Raw genomic sequence first — 22,067 nt, 5'->3', positions numbered from 1 at the left:
CGACAAGAAAGACCTCCCTATCCTTGACAAGACCAAGGACAATTTTTTGTTTCCTCGGCACATCCGCCCGAAACCCGTGGTTTCTGAGGGCTTGCTCGCAACAGGTAATGCGTTCTGCATATTCACCCTTCTGATCAAAATTGCTAATATGTAATTTTTCTGCAGCCTTTGGTCGGAAGAGGAAAGAGACTTCTTCCAGCAACGTTCCTCTGGTGGTTGCTAGTGGAAGGCAGGGCATGGATCCTTCTCCTCCTCCGTCTCCTCCGGCTGTAAAGCGGACTCGTCTTTGTGACCGCGTTGCGGTTCGCACGCAAAATATTTCAGGTACTTTACCGGGGATTGTGTGCATTCTGTGTTTTGGCTACTGACTCGGCAATTTGCTTTCGTGCAGCTAATGTTATCCTCCTGGATTCTCCTCCTACCAAGAGTGATCCCAGTAGGTTATCTGCTGCTGATAAGGGAAAGTCCAAGAAAGGGTCAACTTCCTCTGGTGCCGAGAAGTTGTCGGTGCCGGAGTCACCACTTTTGCCTTCTCCTGTTCATGAGACTAAGGAACCCTTCGAGCGGGTGGTGGTGCCTCCTCCGCCTCCTCACCAATAAGAGAGGGGGGAGGGGGCCGTACTTTGCAAGGCGGAGTTGCCCGGCATGTCCCTGAATGGAATCTGACTCCTTCCTCTTGATTCTTTGACGGGGAAGTGTGTTTCGATTTCCTTCAAGAGAGCGTGCCTCCTGGGAAATGCGAGTATCATCGCAACCGGCCCCGTATATCTCTGGGAGTTCGTATATATACCACCTGGCCAACTTGGTTTCCACGACCCAGGAGATGTATCGGGACTGGAACTTTATGGGTGAGAACTGGAGGTTGCAGGATAACCTCCTCGACGAGCTCCCTGCTGAAAAAGAAAAATATCGTATCGAGGCTAACACCCAAAGGTGGAAGCTGAGAGATTCTGAACGGGCTGTCGAGCAGGAGAGGTAGCGTCAGGCTGCTGCTGCCAAAGATTGGGAAGAGGCATGTCGGCGACAAAATGCTGCAATTGAAGCCGCACGCACTCTCGCTCGTTCCCGTGAGGCTGAACTTGCTCAAGCGGGAGAGACGAGGCAAGCTCTTGAAGCTCGCATTGCTTTTCAGGAAGAAACTCTCAGCACTCTTCGTGTTGCCAATGCTGAAAAGGATCAAGTGATTGAAGACCTTATCGGGGAACAGGGCGTCCTGAAGTTAAGTGCTGAGGAAGCTTCTTCTGACCGAGCTTGGCTGCTGAATGAAGGTCTTCCCAGGGTATGGGCTTCCTTATCTCTTTTAGAGCTTGTAAACTTGTTTTCTGATATTTGAACGACTTTCGTAGGTTATCTCCCATATCCATAAAGGGGACGCCCTAGGTGACTGCCTTGCCGATCTTCTTTATGCATCTAGAGACTTAGGGCGTAAGGCAGGTTTCCAGGAAGGGGTAGCCTTTGTTCGGGAGGGTCGTGCCTTGGAGGACTTTGACCTTCATAGAGTAGATGTGGATGGAAAATATAATGCACGGATGGATGCTTTCGATGACTTGCATTTTCCTATCCGGGATGCTATCCAAGGTTTTGCTGAAGCTGCGGATGGTGTTCAACAACTCCGCAACTTCCTTCAAGAAGTAGAATAGATTCCTTGTATAGGTGTCTTGTTCCTGTAATCGCTTTTTTGGTTGTATATATGACATGGATTTTACATTTTGTCTTGTATGGTTACAATATACATGTGTGTGAGCTAAATCCATCGTGCATCCAAAATATAGGATTAGGATAAATATTGGCGCGCAGGCTTATCCGTTCAGGAACTAATACGCTACAATTTTAAGACTGGATCGCTTCGCGTTAATCATGCTCATATTTTCGTTACTTTCATGACATTAAGCAAAAACTTGGTACGCAGACCAAAATTGAGGGCGTGCAGGCCAATAAAGGGGCACGCAGGCCCGGAAGAAAATTACATAAAATAAATTACATATAACATCTTCGCAATTGTGTGACATTCCAGGTTCTGAGAATGGGGGTGCCATCTAACTTTTTTAACTTGTAAGAACCCTTTCCCAGAATTTCGTCCACTTCGTACGGGCCTTCCCATGTAGGGGCTAACTTTCCCGGCAATTCGGCGTTTGATGCTTCATTGTTCCGAAAGACATAGTCCCCCTTGTGGAATTCGCAGATTTTCACCCGCGCATCTTAATATTTTTGGAGTTGGCTCTTGTATTTGCTTTCGCGTATGGCTGCCAACTCGCATCTTTCTTCCAGGAGGTCCAGGTTCATTCTAAGTTCTTTTTCATTGTCTTCCATCATGAGGATTCTTGCATATGGGAGTCCAGTATCGGCTGGGATCATTGCATCCGTGCCGTACGTCAAGCTGAATGGTGTCTCTGAGTTGCTGGTCTTTTTACTGGTGTGGTGTGCCCACAACACATGGGGTAATTCGTCGACCCACCCTGGTTCGTTTGGTTCCCAGTCTGGCCTTGATGCCTTCTTTAATGCTTCGATTGGCTCGTTCGACTTGTCCATTGGCTTGTGGGTGGGCAAATGATGTGAACACTTGCTTTATTTGCAACTCAGATAACCATTCCTGGAGGTTGTTGTCTATGAATTGAGTACCGTTATCGCTGACTAGCGTCTGGGGGAGGCCGAAACGACAGATAATATACTCCCATAGGAATTTCTTCACATTCGTTACTGTTATATGGGCCAATGGTTTGGCCTCCACCCACTTTGTGAAATAGTTTATGGTGACTAACAAAGAACTTCACACGCCCGGGAGCCTCGGGGAATGGTCCCATGACGTCTATGGCCCACTTCTGGAAAGGCCATGCTGCAGTGACTGGGACTAGGTCATTCTGAGGACGCAGTGTCCGGGGTGCGTGTCTTTGGCAAGCCTCACATTTCTGGATTTCTTTGAGGGCGTCCATGTGCATACCTGGCCAATAATATCCCGCGTTCATTATTTTTGCTATCACCATCCTTGGTCCCGCATGCAACCCGCAGATGCCTTGGTGGATTTCTCGGATTACATAATTAGCATTGTCGGCATCTACACACCTGAGCAGCGGACCAAGGAAGGACTTACGGAAGAGGACGCTGCCGTGAAGTTGCTAGCATAACGCTTTGTGGTGGACCTTTCTTGCTTCTACTTTGTCTTCCGGTAGGGTGCTGGATGATAAGTACTCGATCAGGGGCGTCATCCACGAGACTGTGCCATTCTGGATGACCATTACTTGATGTTGAGGTACGGATGGTCTGTCCAAGATCTTGATCCTCACATCTTTGCCCATATGTTCAAAACTGGTGGATGCCAACTTGCTTAAAGCATCCGCGGGCCGATTCTCACTCCTCTTGATGTGGACCACTCTGCATGTAGTGAACTGTTTCATGAGGTCTTTAGCTGGGACAGATGAGGCCATAACGTCGTTCTTAGCCTCATAAGTCCCTGAAACCTGCCCCGCTATAAGCATGGAATCGACCCGAGCTTCCAACAATTTCACACCAAGTTTTTTCGAAATCCGCAGCTCTGCCAGGAATGCCTCATATTCAGCCTCATTATTTGTGCTTTTGAAGTTTAATTTGATGGCATAAGTGAACTCTTGGCCATCTGGGTTGATCAATTTTAACCTCGCGCCTGAACCCTCCCCGCTTGATGCTCCGTCAGTAAACAGAGTCCATTGTTGACTTTCGTCGGGAGGGGTTGGGGGTTGCTGCTCGAACAAGCATTCTAGGACTTTTCCGGTTGGTACTTCTGTGATGAAGTCTGCCAAGACCTGACCTTTGATTACGGGTTTGGGTTTATACTCGATTGAGTGTTCACCTAGTTCAATTGCCCACTTGGCAAGTCTTTCGGACAACTCGGGCTTGGTCAGCATGTTCTTTAACTTATAATCAGTTAACACGTATATCGGGTGACCTTGGAAGTACCTTTTTAACCTCCGCGCCGCGTATACTAGTGCCAGAACAAGTTTTTCAAGCATCGAGTACCGAGTTTCGGCATCTGTTAGTGTTCTGCTGACGTAGTATATTGGCGTTTGGACGGTCTTTCGATCCGTCAAGAGGACTATCACGATTGCAATATCCGAAGCGGACAGGTACAATGTGAGGAGCTCACCATCTCTAGGTGTAGTCAGTGTAGGAAGCTCCATTAGGCACCTTTTGACTTCAAGGAAGGCTTGTTCTGCTTCTGGTGTCCATTTGAAATGTGCCTTCTTCAGGCAATTCCCCAGTGTGGACACGAAGGGGTAGGATTTGGCTGCGTGGTTTGCAACGAACCTATTCAAGGAAACCAACCTTACGTTCAATGTCTGGACTTCTTTCAACGAAGATGGGGAAGGCATCCGAGCAATAGCTTGCACCTTTTCTAGATTTGCTTTGAACCCTTCCCTAGTTACGATTACTCCAAGAAATTTACCCTCCTCCATGCCAAAGGAGCATTTCGAAGGATTAAGTTTCATGTTTATTTTTCTTAGGGTGGAGAAAACGTATTCGATATCTCGGAGCATCTGGTCTTCTTCTATAATTTTTATGACCAGGTCATCCATATATACTTCCAAATTCTTTCCGATCTGGTCTCGGAAGGTGTTGTCCATTAAATGCTGATACGTGGCGCCCGCGTTTTTCAAACCAAATGGCATCATCTTGTAACAAAATGTGCCTTGGTCAGTACGGAAAGCAGTTTTATCTTCATCGCGGGCTGCCATCCGTATCTGGTGGTACCCTTTGTAAGCGTCTAGGAAACATTTGAATTTAAAGGGCGCGACCGCGTCGACTTTGAGGTCGATTTCTGGAAGTGGGTAACAATCTTTTGGACATGCTTTGTTCAAGTCCTTGAAGTCGATGCATATCCGCCATGAACCATTACTTTTAGGAAGCATCACGCGGTTCGCAACCCAGATTTGATACTAAATTTCACGGACGATTCCTGTGTGTAGCAAATCCTGCACTTGCTCATTCATGGCTTTTGTCTGCTCTGGCCCCATCTTCCTTATTTTCTGAACGATCGGTGTGTACGCCGGATTGACCCGCAGCCGATGTTTTGAAATTTCCCGCGGGACGCCTGTCATATTTGAAGGCTTCCAGGAAAAGATATCCGCGTTCTTGATTAGCAACTGTTTCAGAAAGACACGCACTGTTTCTGAGATAGTTGCTCCGATTGTGACAGTTTGTTCCGGGTATTCCGGATTGACAACACATTTCTCAGGCTCTGTCCGCAGTGCCTTCTTGGGTATCTTCGTAGGCTTCGATCCTTCTGTTGCATAGCAATGTTTGTTGACTCGGATAATTGCTATCCCTGTTCACGTGGGAACGCCCATTGCACCGTGTGCCGTGGAAGGGTTGGCGTTGAAGTCACTAATTGCCTCCCGCCCTAAGATTATGTCGTGTTTGGATCTCGCGGGTTGGATGAGGAACTCAACATCCTCTGTCCTCATATGGATTCCGTCACTTAGCGTAACTGGAAATGTTATGACCCCTTTGGGGTGCATAACTTCATACCCAAACCCGGAGACTGGGGCATGCACAGGCTTCAGCTTTGCTTTATCTTCATCGTCCAACTGTTCGAAACATTGTTCGTACATTATGTCGGATGTGCTTCCCATGTCGAAGAAGACATACTTCGACTGATAATGACCGAACAGGGCTGTGACGATTAGAGGCTGCTTCATGCATGGGCCTCCCTTCATTCTTGGAAAAATTACAGGCTCGCTTTTCCACTCATCTTCATCTGCCTCCATCCGCTTAAACTTCCGAGTGGCCCCCCCTGGATCATGTGCACGTTCAAATCTTTGATCTACTTTCGCAGGGGACCTTTGTCTGTGGTAGTTGTGTTCTTCCGTGGACCCTGTCGCACATTTTTGAGCAGATGGTCAAGTTTTCCGGACTTTATGGCGGACTCGATCTCATTCTTCAAGATTATGCACTCGTTTGTGTCATGTCCGATATCGTCTTGGAACATGCAGTGCTTGCTCGGATTCAGGTTCACTCGCTTGATTAGTGGTTGAGGTTTCCTGAATTCGATGTTTTCCGTTGTTAGAATTTCGGACGGATTTTTCTTCAGGGGGGTCCAATGTTGCCGGTCGGACTTGCCCGCTGTTCTATCTTTTTATTTTTGCCCGATCAGTGATCTGGCATCAAACTGCTTTTCGGGGGCTGAATCCTTGACCAGATTGAACCCTTCTATTCCTTTTTCGACTGAGTGTTCCGTGGCTCAGTTCTTGTGTGCTGTTTTGGCGTCTCCCGCCCTAGCAATTTTTCTGTGGGTGCGAAGACTTTGGCTGTGGACATAATTCCGTCCCAAGTCTGCGGCATGCCATCCCGGCCTGTCAAACACATGACCATCTCTGGGCTCTTTGCGTTTACTCGGAACGCTCCTCAAAACATGTCTTCACTGATTCCACCAATATTCAAGCTCTCGTTATCGAACCTGGTGATAAAGCTTTCCAGTGATTCATTGTCTCGGCGGACAACACTCAGGATCTTTGACGGGTCCCGAGTGTGCTTATGCTGCTGACTGAACTGCTGTAACAATTTTTCTACCAAGTCGTCCCAGCTTTTGATTTGACCGTCCAGTAGCTCCTCAAACCTTTCTCCGGCTACCCCTGTTAGTGTCAATGCGAACATGTGGCACCAATAGGGCAGCGTCCATCGGCTTACTCCACCAACTGCTGTGAAGTTCAGCAAATGGTCGCTCGGATCAGTCATCCCATTGTATTTTCCCAAATTACTCGGGATTTTGATGTTTGTTGGGAAAGGAGCGGCAGCTATTCGCAGAATGAACTTCGACTTTTCCGCGAATGCGGCGGGGCGATATGGTTTGGTGAAGTCTTCTTCCGCATCGCTGAAGTATTCAGCATGCTTTACTAACGGCTTGGGGCGACTAGAGGTTTCCCTACCATAGTTCCAGCTGCCGTCACTCGTGTAATCTTCTTCTTGAAACGTTTATTTCTGCCGAGTATCTAGTGGGGTTCTGTGAGATAGAGTACGCTGAGTGTGGTAACTTCTTTCGCGGCTTTTCGCGAGTGACCAACCGGCTGACCGATAGTTGTCTTCCAACTCTAGGTCTTGAGCGCTCCGGGGTGCCGGCAACGGAGACGGAGGTGGTGAGTCGTACGTCAATGTTCTGGCTTGTACCTGATCTCGCCTTACTCTTCTCTCATACTCCTCTTTTAGCCGATGTTTCTCTTGTTGATACCACTCTTCAGAGGTGAGAATGTTTTTACCGGATCTGGCCTGATAAGTTCTCGTTTCCTCCCCGTCGAATCTAGGAAATTCTCCAGCTCCGTCTTCCAGAGCTGGAGTTTGAGTGGTCCGTTGGATCTCAGTGAGTTTGTGCCTCGGAAACTCTCCAGCCCGGTCTTCCCGGATCGGGGTTCTGGTGTTCCTTCGTGGTGCAAAGTCTTCAAACCTTGGAACTTCTCCGGTTCTATTTTCGAAACCTGGAGTTCTGGTGCTCCGGTGAAGGTCGTCCGACACCTGTCCTTCATGGACTGGATCGTCCAGAATTTCAGTACAACGGGACCTTGCCGGAGCAGCGGATGGCTGTTGGTTCTTACTCATCTTCAGATCAAAGTGAATCGAAAAAACCGTAAAAAACCGTGAATCTAGATAAAACCAAATGGCGCCAATGAAGAAACACTAAATCTAAATGGATAGTCGGATCAGGTATTTCCCCAGATGTGAGTATTCTGAAGTGTTATGAGAACATATCCAAGCTAGTGCCTGCAAAACAGAACACTGTTGATTCTCGTTACGGGAAAGACAGAGTGGGGAGTCTTCCCGTAACCACCCTCCGGCGTGAGAATCAGTATCGTACTCTGATCGGAATAAAGTAAGATACCGTATGTAATTGCTTGAGGCTTGAGAGTGTGAATGAATACCTTGAAGAGATGGCCTTCGTATTTATAGCCGAAGGTGGGGGGAAGGTGATTGGTGGAGTTGTCACTATCGAGTTATTCCCTCTCTAGATGAATGGACACGTGTCGAACCTTTACTGGATGTAACAGCCTGGACCCGTTTATTTGTGTAGCCATTATCTGTGCACGTCGTGGGATGGCCATTACGTGTCCAGGTGTCTTCTTTCCATTGGTCAATGTCTCTATCAGGGGGGTATTTGGGGGAATCTTCTAGAAATAGTTTGTTGCAACTGTTCTTCCATATCACGTGGGAATCATGCGTGTGATGAGTCCCTTGAATTGTTTGTGGATTCCTTCCGCGGATGCTCGCGTGACAGTCCGCGGGTTATGGTGGAGATCCACAAAGTGTGTTTTGGATCGTGGATGGCTTTACCAGTCCACGTGTTCCTTGCGCGGATGTCTTTCGACGATCCGAGGATTGGATAAGGGATCCGTGGGTGGCGGATGTCTTTTGACGATCTGCGGGTCAGATACAGGGTCTGTCGGTAGCTTTGCTACCCTCCCTCTATAGCGACTATTGCCAATGTCGTTCACATTGCTAACTCCTTAGTTTTTTAACGTTTTATAAGGGTATATTTGTAATTTTATTATTATATTTATTTTTTAAATGAATTAACCCCAACACAACACCACACCATCGATTCCCAATTCCCTACCATCATCAATTCACCATCAATCAAATCCCTCCCGTTCTGATTCACCATCACCGGAACTTGTTTGAAGACCTAGTTTGACGCGGGAAATCTAATTTTCCGGTATCAGCAACCAGCGGCATAGCGTCATATGATTCCTATCACCACTTACCATCTCCGGCAACATCTAATTTCCGGCGACATAAACTAATAAAATCGGATTCAATTGGTGAGATTGGGAGATGATAAATCGATTGACAGAGAGGAGGATCGGAAACCTCACCAGTGACATCTACGTCATTGTTCATCATAAACACGTTTATGATTTTGCCTTTTGATTCTGCCATCAACAATTTTGGGTTTTTCGGTTTTTCGATCAAAGATTTTGTATGATTTTTTGTTCTCTGGATCTGTAACAGGGGTGCCTGAATACGAGTTCGATTAGTAATCGCCTCTTGTGTTTGTTTTTAAGATCAGGTGATGAACCCTCATCTGAAAATCAAGGGAAGCACCATCGCCGCCGTTGGGTTCCATACCACCATCATCGAGTATTGTACTAAACAAGTGAAAGATCAACGCAATAAAGAACGGTAGCGACCTTCGTGGTGATCGACGGTGGTGGTGGAAGTTTAAAGTGATTTTTCAGTTGGTGTTTCTTTAGAATGAAATGGTGAGGAAGATGAAGTAGGTGAGGTAAAAATACATAAATGTCCTTGAGTTAACGATGGAAATTAACAAATTTAACGATTTGGACTATATTAGCAATAAATGGGAAATCTCAATGTTCTAGGTGCAAAAACGAAACTATTTGGACGAAAGTCACATATTTGACCAAACCTCAGGGACGATTTTAGCATTTTACTCTGAAAAAACAAAATACCATCGCAACAAGTTTCGTACAAAATACAAATCAAAATGTAAATATATATCTAAACAACGGCGTTGTCATCCTCGCCTCTATCGACTCTCTGTATGCGGTCCGATCTATCATCGTGGCCGTCGTTAGCCACGCGGCCGCGCCTGGCGCCTGATTTGCTCGCCTCGTGGTCAATACGGGGCGGTAGTATTACGTAATACTCACCGCGCTGTCGGGAAGCTTCCTGCTGCATCATCCAGGCAATTTGACGCTGCATCTGTAGCGTCATCGCCTCTACTATCTGTAAGTGAGCATCGGTGGCGAGATCTAAATGCACGGCGTGACAGGTATGCTGGACGTGCTACGGCACCGTGGCTGACATCAAAACGATAATTAAACATTAGTATTTAGACGGAACGAATAAATTTAAACGATTAGAAAATGTACCTAAGTTGGCCGCTCTGCATCCTCCTCCCCCTCCCCTCCATCCTGCTCACCTGCTGCCTCAACGCGGTGCTCCTTGACATGCACCTCTGGTGCGTCCAATGGCTGAGGCTCAACTAGTGGCACGGGACGTACGACTGCGCTCCCAACCCCGTAGTGAGACAGTCGTACGTCCTCAGGGTCCTTAAACCGCCGGACAATACGCATGCCCTGGGAACTCTAACGGTCCAGCATGCGCAGGGCAACCGTTGGGGATCGTCAGATCATCTAGCCGCTGACCCTGGCCCAAACTGATTGCAATCCGCGTCACGTACGGGCCACCGAGCAACGATCCTGTACTGATGAGGTTATCAACATGTGTAACTACTGTAAAACGGAATATAATATAATATAATATAATATAATATAATATAACACTAACGTACCTGTGCAACGGGACAATGATGGTTGAGGCATTTTCTTGGGTACCCGTAGGCCCGAAAGGAACACTCCCAATCGCGCGCCACCAATGGCAAAAAAACGGGTTGCCCTGTTAACTCGTTTAACAATTTTAGAGAAGTTAATATTTTATTTTAGAGATAAGAAATTTAAAGTTTAAAGTTAATTACTAAGATTTTTATTTTTTCATATGTCAATCAACTTTTAAAAGTAAAACTAATTTCTTTTTACACTACTTTTATCTTCTTTTTACTTCTAACATTATCATTTATTAGTTCTAACTGTCTATTCTATGGTTATTTCATTTGTTCATTCTTGTCTTGAGCTAAATATATGAACGTAAGTTTGTTAATTGAGAATGAGAAATAAATACACAAAAACAATTAGATTTATCACAAATTATTAACAAGTTTTATATGAATAAGAGTATTAAATTGTTTAATTTATTTCTAAGTCAATAGATATTACTCATATTCGTATATGAACATAAAATGGATTGACCCGAAACACAACCCTAACACGACACAGATTTAAATGGGTCAACACGACACGAATAAAAATATGGGTTGTGTTAGGGTTGAAGAATTTCAACACGCTAACCCATCAACCTGTTAACCCGCCAACCCGACACGAACCCACGTTTAACCCTCCAACATAATTCATGTGTACCCTTGTCACGTTATAAAATTCACAAGACCCTTGTCCCTTGTATTATTCCTCGTAATGACTATTTTTTTTAGTCTGACACAGTGGCAGATGCATGTTGGTGGCAGGGGGTAGGGTCCCCACTCAAATTTTCATTAGCTATACATTCTATTATATTTTATAAGGTAAGTTTTGGATAATAATCTCTTTTCCCCCCATTACGTTTTTCTATTTCCCCCCACAAAAACATTCCTTAAGTTCTCTTATAACCCAACAAATAGCCCAGACCAATAAAATGAAAATAAGCCCAGCACTTCATATGTTAATGAAAGTGAAATTCCTAAAATATTAGAATCTTAATAAAACAAAGATGACGGCAATGCAGACTGTTCGAGTTTCAGAGTAAGAGACCATCCAGTTCCAATCAAATCAGGTTTGTATGATTCTTATTTATCTGCGATTATTTACATATGAGTTGATGTTAATAATATGATATCAATCAGGTTCGTATGATTCATATCATAAATCATATTTGACTATTTGTGTTCACTGTTGCATTTTTTTTTCCATTTCTTGTACGATTATGGTTATAATTTAAGTATAATACTAAGACATAAGACCAATCTCTTCTTGAATATAGAACTTAAAGGTTCCATTTATTGTTAGAATTTAGAGCTTAAAGGTTTCTTTTTTTTTCTTCCATTTATTGTTTGAATTTAGAAATTAAATGTTTGTATTATTTATTTATTTTTGTTTGTCACTTGCTTGAATATTGTGAGAATTGATCTTTTACAGCTTGAATTTATTATCTTATAGGTGCTATGGAAAGTTTTTATAACCCAATCTCTGGACCTAGTTTAGTTGATCTAGATAATCTTCCTTGGGATCCCGCCGATAGGAAAAGAATTTTGGATTACCACCCAGATCAAATAGATGAGATACGGAGAAACTATTGGATTAACGGACTTTGCCAACCACATGGTCATAAGTTTCCAAAAAGAAAGATGGGAAGTAAAGAGCAGCATTTCAGTCTCACTTGGTTTGATAAGTATGGTAATTGGTTAGAGTATAGTGTAAAAGCAGACAAAGTATTTTGTTTGTGTTGTTACTTATTTGCTGATCATGTTGGAAACCAAGGTGGGCGTAATATATTTTCAAAAGAAGGATTTAATTCTTGGAATAAACCGGAAAGACTAAGTTCACATGAGGGTGGTGTTGGTAGTGCTCACAATAAAGCACTTAAAAGATGTGAAGATCTACTAAATCAAAAGCAGTCTATCGCCACCATTTTACATAAGCAAGATGATATTATGAAGAGAGAAAATCGACTTCGGCTAAATGCTACCATAGATGATTGCAGATTATGTTTAAAAAATGCGTTATCCTTCCGTGGTCATGATGAAAGTAAAACGTCTCTTTGCAAAGGAAACTTCTTGGAAATATGGGAATTAATTTATAAGCATAATGAGGAACTTCGTAAATTACCAAAAGCTGCAGGTAATAATCAGTATTTATCTCCAATTATTCAGAAAGATGTTGCTAATGTTTTGAGGAAGAAATTCTAAATTCTATTTTCAAAGACATTGGTGATGATAATTTTGCTTTGCTAGTTGATGAGTCTAGTGATGTGTCAAAAAAGGAACAAATGGCAATTGTTTTGCGATATGTTGATAAACGTGGACTTGTTAAAGAGAGTTTTGTTGGTCTTGTTCATGTAATGGAGACATCTTCTTCGGCCCTTAAGTCTGCTATTGACACTTTTTTTTGCTAAATATGGATTAAGTTTTAAAATGTTAAGAGGTCAAGGATACGATGGAGCAAACAATATGTGTGGCCAGTTCAATGGTTTAAAAGCAAAGATCTTAGAAGAAATTGAATCAGCATATTACGTACATTGTTTTGCTCACCAGCTTCAGTTAGTAGGTTTGACGGTTGCAAAAAAACATTTAGGTGTTGTGAACTTCTTCTATAATATAAGCATTTTGATGAATGTGATTTGCAGTTCTTGTAAATGAACAGATATTCTTCGTGAAAATGAAAAAGAGAGAGTAGAAAAAGAAATTGGTAGTGGCATACTTGAAACAGGAAGTGGATTAAACCAAGAGCTTTCTTTTATACGACCCGGTGACACAAGATGGAATTCTCATTACAAAACACTTTTACGTTTGGTTGATATGTTTCCCTCTATCATGAGAGTCGTTGAACATGTTAAAGAGGAGTGCACTAACCCTTCTACCCAAAATCAAGCAATCAACATGTTAGGCTTTTTGAGCTCATTTGAATTTGCTTTCTATTTGCATTTGATGGTACACATTCTAGGGCTCTCAGATATATTATCATGGGCTCTTCAAAGAAAAGATCAAGACATTATGGAAGCTGTTTTATTGGTTGAATCAACTAAACGAAAGCTGCAAGACTTTAGAGAAAGTGGTTTCAATCCACTATTAAAAGAAAATTCATTCATTTTGTGGAAAAAACAATATTCAAATATTGAACATGGAAGGAGAGTATATTAATGAAAGAGGTCACATATCTAAAAGGCAAATGTATGATTTCACCAATCAACATTACTATAACTTTGATTGTTTTAACACTGTTGTTGATATGCTAATTCAAGAGTTTGGTGATCGTTTTAATGAGATTAACACGGAATTACTTCAAAACATGACGGCTTTCATCCCATATGACTCATTTTCTAAGTTTGATGAGTCGAAGTTAATGAGACTATGTGAGTTTTATCTGTATGATTTTGATAGTCGGGAGAAAATCGCTCTTTCACATCAACTTGGCTTGTACATTGATAGCGTGCGAAAAGATGAAAGATATGCTAACTTGAAAGGTATTGCCGATCTTGCTAGAGTTATGATGGAAATAAGAAAACATATTTCATTTCCTTTGGTGTATCGATTATTAAAGCTTACATTAGTTTTACCTGTTGCAATGGTGTATCTATAAAACCTAAAGTTGTATTACATATTTTGGCTTTTAAAATTTGACACAAAATATATAAACAATTTAATAATTTTCATATCTTAACCCTTTAAATATATCTTTATACCAACTTATCTATTAAACATGTCTGAGAGTTCGACCCGAGATTGATCTAAACCTTTAAATATATCTTTAAAACGGTCAACCTGCGAACCCGCCATTTATTCGAGACCAGCCTGTTAGAACCATATCTATATGCCGATATAATGCGATCTTTATTCACCATCTGCTTGAACGTTCCTCTCTTGTTGAAGACTAACCAAATGTGCATACACACTACCCCGCACATTGACAAGCGTGTCGTGGGTCCCACACTCAACAACCTTCCCATTTTGCAACACCGTGATACTGTCAGCATTACGTATTGTCGACAGCCGATGTGCCACTAAAACCGTGGTTCTTCCCTCCATTAACTTATCAAGTGCCTCTTGAACCAGTCTCTCTGAGGCTGTATCAAGAGCACTTGTTGCTTCATCTAGAAGCAGAATCGAAGGATTTTTTAACACGGCTCTAGCTATAGCCACCCTTTGTTTTTGCCCGCCCGATAATTGCACCCCGTTGTTACCCACTTCGGTTTTATAACCCTCGGGCATTCGAGATATAAACTCATGAGCATTAGCAAGCTTTGCAGCGTTTACGATCTCAATCTCCGACGCCTCTTCGTTTCCATATTTAATATTATCGTATATAGTCGTCGAGAATAGCGATGGCTCTTGTTGTACCAACCCGATTCTTCGCCTTAACCACTTTAAATTCAACTTTTTAATGTCTAAATCATCGACGCGCACCGAACCCGATACAGGGTCGTAAAATCTCAAAACTAGCCCGATAACCGTACTTTTACCAGACCCGCTTGGCCCGACTATCGCCATACTTTTTCCCGCCATTATTTTCAAATTCAAAACGTTTAAAACGTATATATCCGGTCTCGCGGGGTATGCAAAACTAACATTCCTAAATTCTACATCACCTTTGATAACATTTACCGACAACGAACCCGGTTCGTCGGGATTTATGGCTGATTTCCGGTTTAGGATCTCGAAAACTGAACCGAGTGCTTGTGTTCCTTTGACAATGTCGGGCGCGAGTGCGAGTGTTTCGGCTATTGATAACGCGGTGATTATTAAAACCATGAAGGCTTTAATTATGTCGCCGAAATTGGAGATTTTGTGTTTGATCAAAACCGAAGCGTACCAGAGGCCGAGCGCGTATGAACCGAACGCAAGGAGTTGTGAAAACCCGTACCCGAAACCTGATATGTGGCCACGAAGACGTGCTTGTTTTCCTGGCCCGTTGAGTTCGGTGGCAAACTGACTTGATACTCTATCTTCTGCACCGAATGCAGCAACGGTTCGGATATTAGCGATGGCTTCACGGGCCATCGATGTAGCCCGGGAGTACGAGGTTGTGTAATCTCCACCAAATCCCTTCAGAAAGAGTTGCTGCAGATATATGTAGATAAATTAAACATTAGTTTACTTGTACGGTGTAAATGAGCTGGGTCAAGTCATGCCCGAGCCTAACTAGGCCCAAGCTCGGCTTATTTAACTTGTTAGAGCTAGAGCTCGACTGATTCCGAGCTCTATTTTCTAAACCTCGAGTTTTTCAAGCTCTAGCTTGGCTCAGGCTCGATTCTTTAATTATTTTATACACATCTATAACTATTTATTATATATATTTTAGTTATAATTCCTTTATAACATAATATATATTATTTAGTTATTTTTCATCAAAAATTTTAATATATTAATAAATATTGTATAAACAATAAGCTCGTGCACACTTGTGAGCCAGCTTGAGCCCGATTAGTAACGATCAGACCAGGCTCGTTTATTAAACAAGCTTATTTTTAGGCTTGAGCTCGTTTAAGCTTGATTCGGTTCAAGCTTTTAGTGAGTTGATCTCGAGCATCACACGAGCAGATTTGCTGGTTTACACCCTAGTAATTTTATTGAAAGTCATTGTTTGACTTTGAGGTCAGACTAACTAACTTTGACTTCAAAATTGGTATGAATTCATGGAAATTTGACAAAAAGTTCATTCAACCGTTACTTTTAGAGAAAGGTTCTACAAATCAGTAAGATTGGAACAAAATTTCTTACGAATTCGATGCTAATTTAAAACTTGAATGTCAAATGTTTGACTTCAAAAGTCAAACTGTAAGACAAAGGGAGTGTAAAGGACACAAAAGGTCTAACCTCAGTTATGGAAGCTCCAATTAATAAAGGAAATGTAGAAACAATGACTAATGCAATCCTCCAGCTCAATATAAAAGATATCACAAATGCAGTCACTGTGAGTGATATGTTTTGTACGACTGTCGATAATCGATCAGCTAACGCGCTTCTTACTAACGTAGCATCCGCTGCTAGTTTCGACATGAGTGAACCCGTTGAGTTTTCATCCATATCGAACCACCCGACTTCGTTTGTAAGTATAGCTGCCAAAAAAGAACCATAAGTTTATTAGTCACGTTTTAAAGATTGTTTTTGTCTCTAAGTACTCGAGTTGAGAAGGCGTTGAGTATTGCATCTAGGAGTTTCAATCATGTCAGGCTGAATTGTTCAACCCACACACGAACCATATTCTTATTCGTGTAAATCAACCTTAACTCGCAATTGACATGCACATAACATGTAACCCGAACACAACCCTTTTAACTAATTCATTTAAATGTGTCAAGCAGGTTAGCGAGTGATAACCAGTTGTAAACCTGCTAATTGAGTTGGTGAGATGTAAAAAATATGCGTTAAACAGGTTAAACGGGTCAAACTGACACGAATCGTTTAATTAAATAGGCCAACTCGAAAATGACCCATTTTTTAACGTGTTACATATGCCAACCCAAAACATGACTATTTTCATGGTGTCGGAAATTGCCACGATATCTTAAGTAGCAAATTTGCGACAAATATTTGCGAGTGCTTAAATTTGACGGAAATTTTGCATTGGTTCCAATACTATCGCAAATTTGATTTTGCAAAGAGAGGTTTTGCAACCGTAATTTTGGTAGTAAATGCCTATTTGTGTAGTGGTGACGCTAACGAAAACAACGAACCTGAAAACATGGATAAACGGACTCGGGCAGTGAGGCGTTCTCCCATTAGCGTATAGAAATAATGTTGCAACATATATATAGGTATGGTAACAATCCCAGCCGCGATAAATATTAACGATGCATGTTCTACATCCTCTTTGATTTTAGAATTGTGACCCGAATAAAAAGAAGTCAAAATGTATGTAATCCCAAGTGCAAAAAGAGGAGCTTGCATCCCAGCTAAAATCGCACCAAACGATCCCATCAATGCATATGGCCACTCGGGTTTGTTTAACTTCACAAGGTCCCAAATCGACGGAGCATGCTTCGTTGATCTTGATAAAGATTCATTCTTGCCGTTCGGGTTGACCATTGTAGTGGTCAACAAGTCAAAGTTTTGATCATATGAATGTTGAGTGACACTAGTTTGAACTTTTGTGCTTGTGGGATTTGATGCTTGTAGACTTACTAGATTTGCGTACTCTCCATCTTTAGCGACCAAATCCGAATGCGTGCCCTTTTCGACCACTTGACCATTTTTCAAAACAATAATGGTGTCAGCGTCTCGAATAGTGGATAATCTATGTGCGACAATGATTGTGGTTCGGTTTGACATAACCGTGTTTAATGATTGTTGAACAATTAGTTCTGATTCAGAATCTAGTGCACTTGTCGCCTCGTCTAGCAGTAGAATCTTGGGGTTTCTGAGTGTGGCTCGTGCGATTGCTATTCTTTGTTTTTGACCGCCTGACAGTTGGGTCCCGCCTTCTCCTACCTGAGTGTGGTAACCATCGGGTAATTGTTGAATGAACGAATCTGCGTTGGCTGATTTGGAAACTTGGATTAGTTGGTTTAGACTTGAATCTGGTTTGCCGTAAAGAATGTTTTCGGCTATAGTTGTCGCAAATAATGCTGGTTCTTGACTAACCAAACCCATGAGTCCTCTTAACCAACTTAGCTGCAGGTCCTTGATATCATGGCCATCCAACAATATTTGCCCTTCAAAAAAAAAAAAGAAAAGAAAAGGAACACCAAGTTAGATATCAATATATAATAAAGGCTATTAGCGACCGAATAACTAGAGTATAGCAACCAATAATAGGTCGCAAAATTAACAACCAAAGAAGATGGTTTCTATACTTGTGACAAAAATATGTCCCAAGAGGGATTTCAAGCAATTTGTTGGTTAAAAATCCGCTGCTAATTTGTCACAAAGAAAGTTGAGTCATAGTTTATAAAATAGGGTGGCAAATTAGTGATAGCTATTTCAGTCGCAATAAGTAGTCACAAAACAAGATAGCGACAAACTATTAGGCAATTAGCAACCCCCCGTTTGGATAGTTTAGTAGTTATATTTGTCATTGGTTTCATTGCTTGTTGTTTTGCCTGGTTTAATAATACGGCTTATCCTAGTGAGTTTTATGGACCCACTGGACCAGAAGCTTCTCAAGCTCAACCATATACTTTTCTAGTTAGAGACCAACGTGTTGGAGCTAACGTGGGATCTGTTCAAGGGCCAACCGGTTTAGGTAGATATTTAAGGCGTTCCCTGACCGGAAGAAATATTTGGAGGAGAAACTATGCGTTTTTTGGATTTGCATGCTCGATCCGTTTTGCAGAATATTAGTAGTAAATAAAGCGATAAAAAAATGTGACGCGTGACAAGTTAAACGAATGACATTGATCTTGTTTCATACCTGAGGTTGGTTCATAGAACCGTTGAATCAAGGAAATGATGGTGCTTTTACCCGAACCACTAGGACCAACAATCGCGATCTTCTTCCCGGCACCAACATAGAAACTCAGATCCTCAAAAACCATATTCGGCCGAGAAGGATAAGCGAAACAGACCTCTCGAAACTCAATATTCCCATTAACTTTAGAGAAAGCCATCCCAGTGTTTGACTTATTTGAAGAGTCAACATCCTCCTTGATCATGGTTACAATGTTTCCTGCAGCAGCTTTACCTTTAGCAATGGCTACAAGGTTTGGTGCAGCCTGACCAAGAGCACTACATAATACATGGGTCTATTTAGTGACTGTCTTTTACTTTTAGTGACACTTTTTAGTGTTTATATGACTATCTTTCTTGCAATGATTACAATTTTATAATTATTAAGAATGCTTTATGCATTAAAAATACACTTTTTGTGATCACATGTCCAAGTCAGCACTGATTGTTTATGGGTGAGGCTAAACGTACCTTTATATATACTGACACACTCCTATAAGTAAAAGTGTAGAGAGATGATATAACTGATTTAGTAAAGGAATATGGTATACTCATTAAAAACTCGGAGGTGCGTTCAACAAAACCCGTTGTTTATTTTTCAAGATTTTAGTAAATCGGACTTACAATCCACTGAAGATGACGTTGATGATCGTTGTAAACGCTTTTCCACCATTCGTGTCACGGTGTCGGACGAGTACGCCAGCGTACCAAAGAAGTAACGCCCACGCACAAAACAAGAGTGCGTATGTGAAGCCGATACCAATTCCTTTTGCAAACCCGCTTTTTCTAGCTAATTTCAATGCATTTTGAAGTGATCTAGAGTATAAATCAATCGCTTTGTTCTCGCCCACAAACGAATATACAGTACGAACTTGTGATATATTCTGAAAAATCCATATAAAGAAAAAAAATTAGTATTGAATCAGATAAGTAGAAAACTGCAAGAACGGCATAATCACTTGTCTAATGAGAAAAGAAACCTGTACTTTTATATAATATAATCACTTTCAAAACACACATTAAGATTGAGTTTTAAGTTTTGGTAAGTGTGTTTCTTTTACCTCCTCAGCAATCTTCCCCGACTGCGCATACGCGGCCTCACTTTTTTCTGATAAAGTAGACATGATCATTGTATAAGCTCCACCCGCAAAAGCTATGAGCGGGACAATGGACAACGTGAGAAGTGTGAGCTGCCAAACAGATGTAAATCCCACCACAAACCCGACGATGAACTGTGAAAGATATCGTAAACCATGCCCTATCTGCATTTTCATCCGATTTAAAACAAGTTAATCTCATTGTTGTAATAGAGAAAACTACAACATATCATTTTACACATGTTATATATATGTTGCAACACTATTTAGGATTATTTTTTATTTCACAACGTTTAGAACTAACTCAACATCCGAGTGAGCCTTCAGTAACGAAATGCCAGCTGTTCATATTAGTTTTAGTTTTGTTAGTGTTATACTCTTGTATAGTTACAATACAATAGTTTATAAGTTCAATTATGTATGTTTTTAAAAGCCTTTACACAAATGGCCATTTGTGTGCAAAAACTTTAATAAGATTGCCATTGTTCATGGTTTTCCCATTTTTGAGTTAATGACATTAATGGTCACATGGATGTTTTGAAGTCTTTAAGTTTATTTTTCATTTCCTTTTCTTTTTACATAATAATAACTATTATAAGACAAAGTATGCTAGTATTTAATACTATTTGCAATTAGAGGCAGTACCTTGTCTCCTATAGCATCTTGCACAAGAATTGCATCACTAGATATGTGAAAAAGTATATTTTGATCCTTAGCTACGGTGTCGAAAAATTTAATATCTTTTCTCAACACGGATTGTAGATATTTGAAACGTAGACGTGCTGTTTGCCTTTCTCCGGTTTGCATCCAACACGCAACACCTTAAAAATCACCAAACAAGAGATTCAATTTTGACTTGAAAAGTCACAGTTTGACCATCTATATCTAGAAAGAAAATTACCGATCCACGAAGATATGAAAACTACAAGTCCAAGATAAACCAAGTACAAAGAATTCTGCATATGCAAATGAATTAAGTTAGAAAGTACAATAGAAAACCAATGTTATCATACAAGCTAGTTGGACCAGATACAAAAAGAACTGGTCCCAATTTATCTTAATCAACGTCCATTTGAGTTGATCTACGAACCAGACCAATGATCATGGTTCAAAACATTATTTATTTTCTTCAAAATCTCATTTGATAATTCATATCTAATCCATATCTTTCTACTGAAAACATTAACACTTAAAAATTAAATTATTTTTATATTTTCATTATAAAGTGATTTAGTTTTTGAAATACGTTTAACTAAGTACATGACGACCGGTTCAATCACCAACTAAATTAAAAACATAAAAATTAAATTATTTTTATTTTTTCATTATAAAGTGATTTAGTTTTTGAAATAGGTTTACCCAAACCAGTACACCAGTAACACGACCGGTTCAATCACTAGTTAAATTAAAAACATAAAATGCATATAAATTTACCTTAGAAACTTCCGAAGATAATCTATGAGGATGTCTAGATAAATGTCCCAAAGAATCAATCATCCGACCAAATAGAACAAAGAAAACAGGAAGTGCTGCACCATGAACACAAGCTCCAATGCTCCCACACAACATTAACAAGAAATCCAATTTGTCGGCTGCGTAAAACAAGCCCGAAAACGAAGCATTCTTTTTGGTTGAACTAGAATCTTGTTGTCCATCCACTTTAGCAGATGGGATTTCACCAGTGTCTTGGTTTGACATGATTTCAACCTCTCTCATTGTGAAGCTAATTAGACACTTACTAGAACAAAGAAGAGAGAGAATTAAAGTTAGTTTGATCTCTTGCTTTACATCAAGTACAAGATGGTATCAATTTCCCGCCAATAAATGAAGCAACTTTTAGGTGGCCAACTAACAAATCGGCTTCGGCATTTAATATTTAACTTTAAATAGTCAAGAGGCTTCAAGACAGGATATGAAGATTAAACAACGACACGACACTACACTGCGAATGAGAGGTTCTTAATCGATGGAAAAACTCGATCACAAATGGCATTGACCGACGAAAATTTTATGACGTTCTCTTACTGATTTATCACTTATTATCTAAAGATTAGTCCCGTGAGACTAAATTATTATGATAATAAAAAAAAGACAGACTTTAATCGTTAATTTTACCTATATGGTTCATATTCTTTTAAAGCTTGTAGTTTAAACTATTTGTTCATGCATGTCTTTTTTAACTTTTAAACGCTTACCTACAGATGCGACGCGCAGGTTATGTGTAGAAAATATACTAGCAAATAATTTACACATGTTTAGGTTTGTAAAGGGTTTATGTT

At 41.1% G+C, this 22,067-nt stretch overlaps 2 protein-coding genes across 2 annotated transcripts; one reads left to right on the top strand and one right to left on the bottom strand.

The window, feature by feature from the left end:
- Window positions 1–11,752: 11,752 nt before the first annotated feature.
- LOC143561109 (uncharacterized) lies at window positions 11,753–13,886 on the top strand. Its single transcript, XM_077049250.1, has 5 exons — window positions 11,753–12,428; window positions 12,542–12,674; window positions 12,730–12,854; window positions 12,951–13,361; window positions 13,549–13,886. The coding sequence occupies exons 1-5, from the start codon at window positions 11,753–11,755 to the stop codon at window positions 13,884–13,886; spliced, it is 1,683 nt and encodes a 560-aa protein (XP_076905365.1).
- Window positions 13,887–14,066: 180 nt separating this feature from the next.
- On the bottom strand, window positions 14,067–21,532 carry LOC143561115 (ABC transporter B family member 13-like). Its single transcript, XM_077049255.1, has 9 exons — window positions 21,223–21,532; window positions 20,690–20,744; window positions 20,434–20,609; window positions 19,753–19,953; window positions 19,316–19,575; window positions 18,657–18,970; window positions 16,981–17,958; window positions 16,121–16,362; window positions 14,067–15,364 (listed from the first exon to the last, which is right to left on the bottom strand). Exons 1-9 carry the CDS (start codon window positions 21,502–21,504, stop codon window positions 14,138–14,140), a joined length of 3,735 nt encoding a protein of 1,244 aa, XP_076905370.1. The 5' UTR covers window positions 21,505–21,532; the 3' UTR covers window positions 14,067–14,137.
- Between the last annotated feature and the right edge of the window lie 535 nt (window positions 21,533–22,067).

This window comes from Bidens hawaiensis, unplaced genomic scaffold (assembly GCF_021521415.1).
Source record: "Bidens hawaiensis isolate Kalapana, Puna unplaced genomic scaffold, B.hawaiensis_p1.1 tig00020539_1, whole genome shotgun sequence".
Lineage (NCBI taxonomy): Eukaryota > Viridiplantae > Streptophyta > Magnoliopsida > Asterales > Asteraceae > Bidens > Bidens hawaiensis.
This window is presented reverse-complemented; position numbering and strand designations above follow the sequence as displayed.

Bases quoted from the DNA above. Each gene is read 5' to 3' on its own strand.
- LOC143561109 (XM_077049250.1), top strand. From the start codon at position 11,753: ATGGAAAGTTTTTATAACCCAATCTCTGGACCTAGTTTAGTTGATCTA. The intron at 12,675-12,729 runs GTCTGCTATTGA...TAAAATGTTAAG, and splicing joins ACATCTTCTTCGGCCCTTAA to AGGTCAAGGATACGATGGAG. The intron at 13,362-13,548 runs GTTTCAATCCAC...TGCTAATTCAAG, and splicing joins GCAAGACTTTAGAGAAAGTG to AGTTTGGTGATCGTTTTAAT.
- LOC143561115 (XM_077049255.1), bottom strand. From the start codon at position 21,504: ATGAGAGAGGTTGAAATCATGTCAAACCAAGACACTGGTGAAATCCCA. The intron at 19,954-20,433 runs GTACTGCCTCTA...ATGAAAATGCAG, and splicing joins AAGATGCTATAGGAGACAAG to ATAGGGCATGGTTTACGATA. The intron at 15,365-16,120 runs GTTAGACCTTTT...ATATATCTGCAG, and splicing joins TTGGAGCTTCCATAACTGAG to CAACTCTTTCTGAAGGGATT.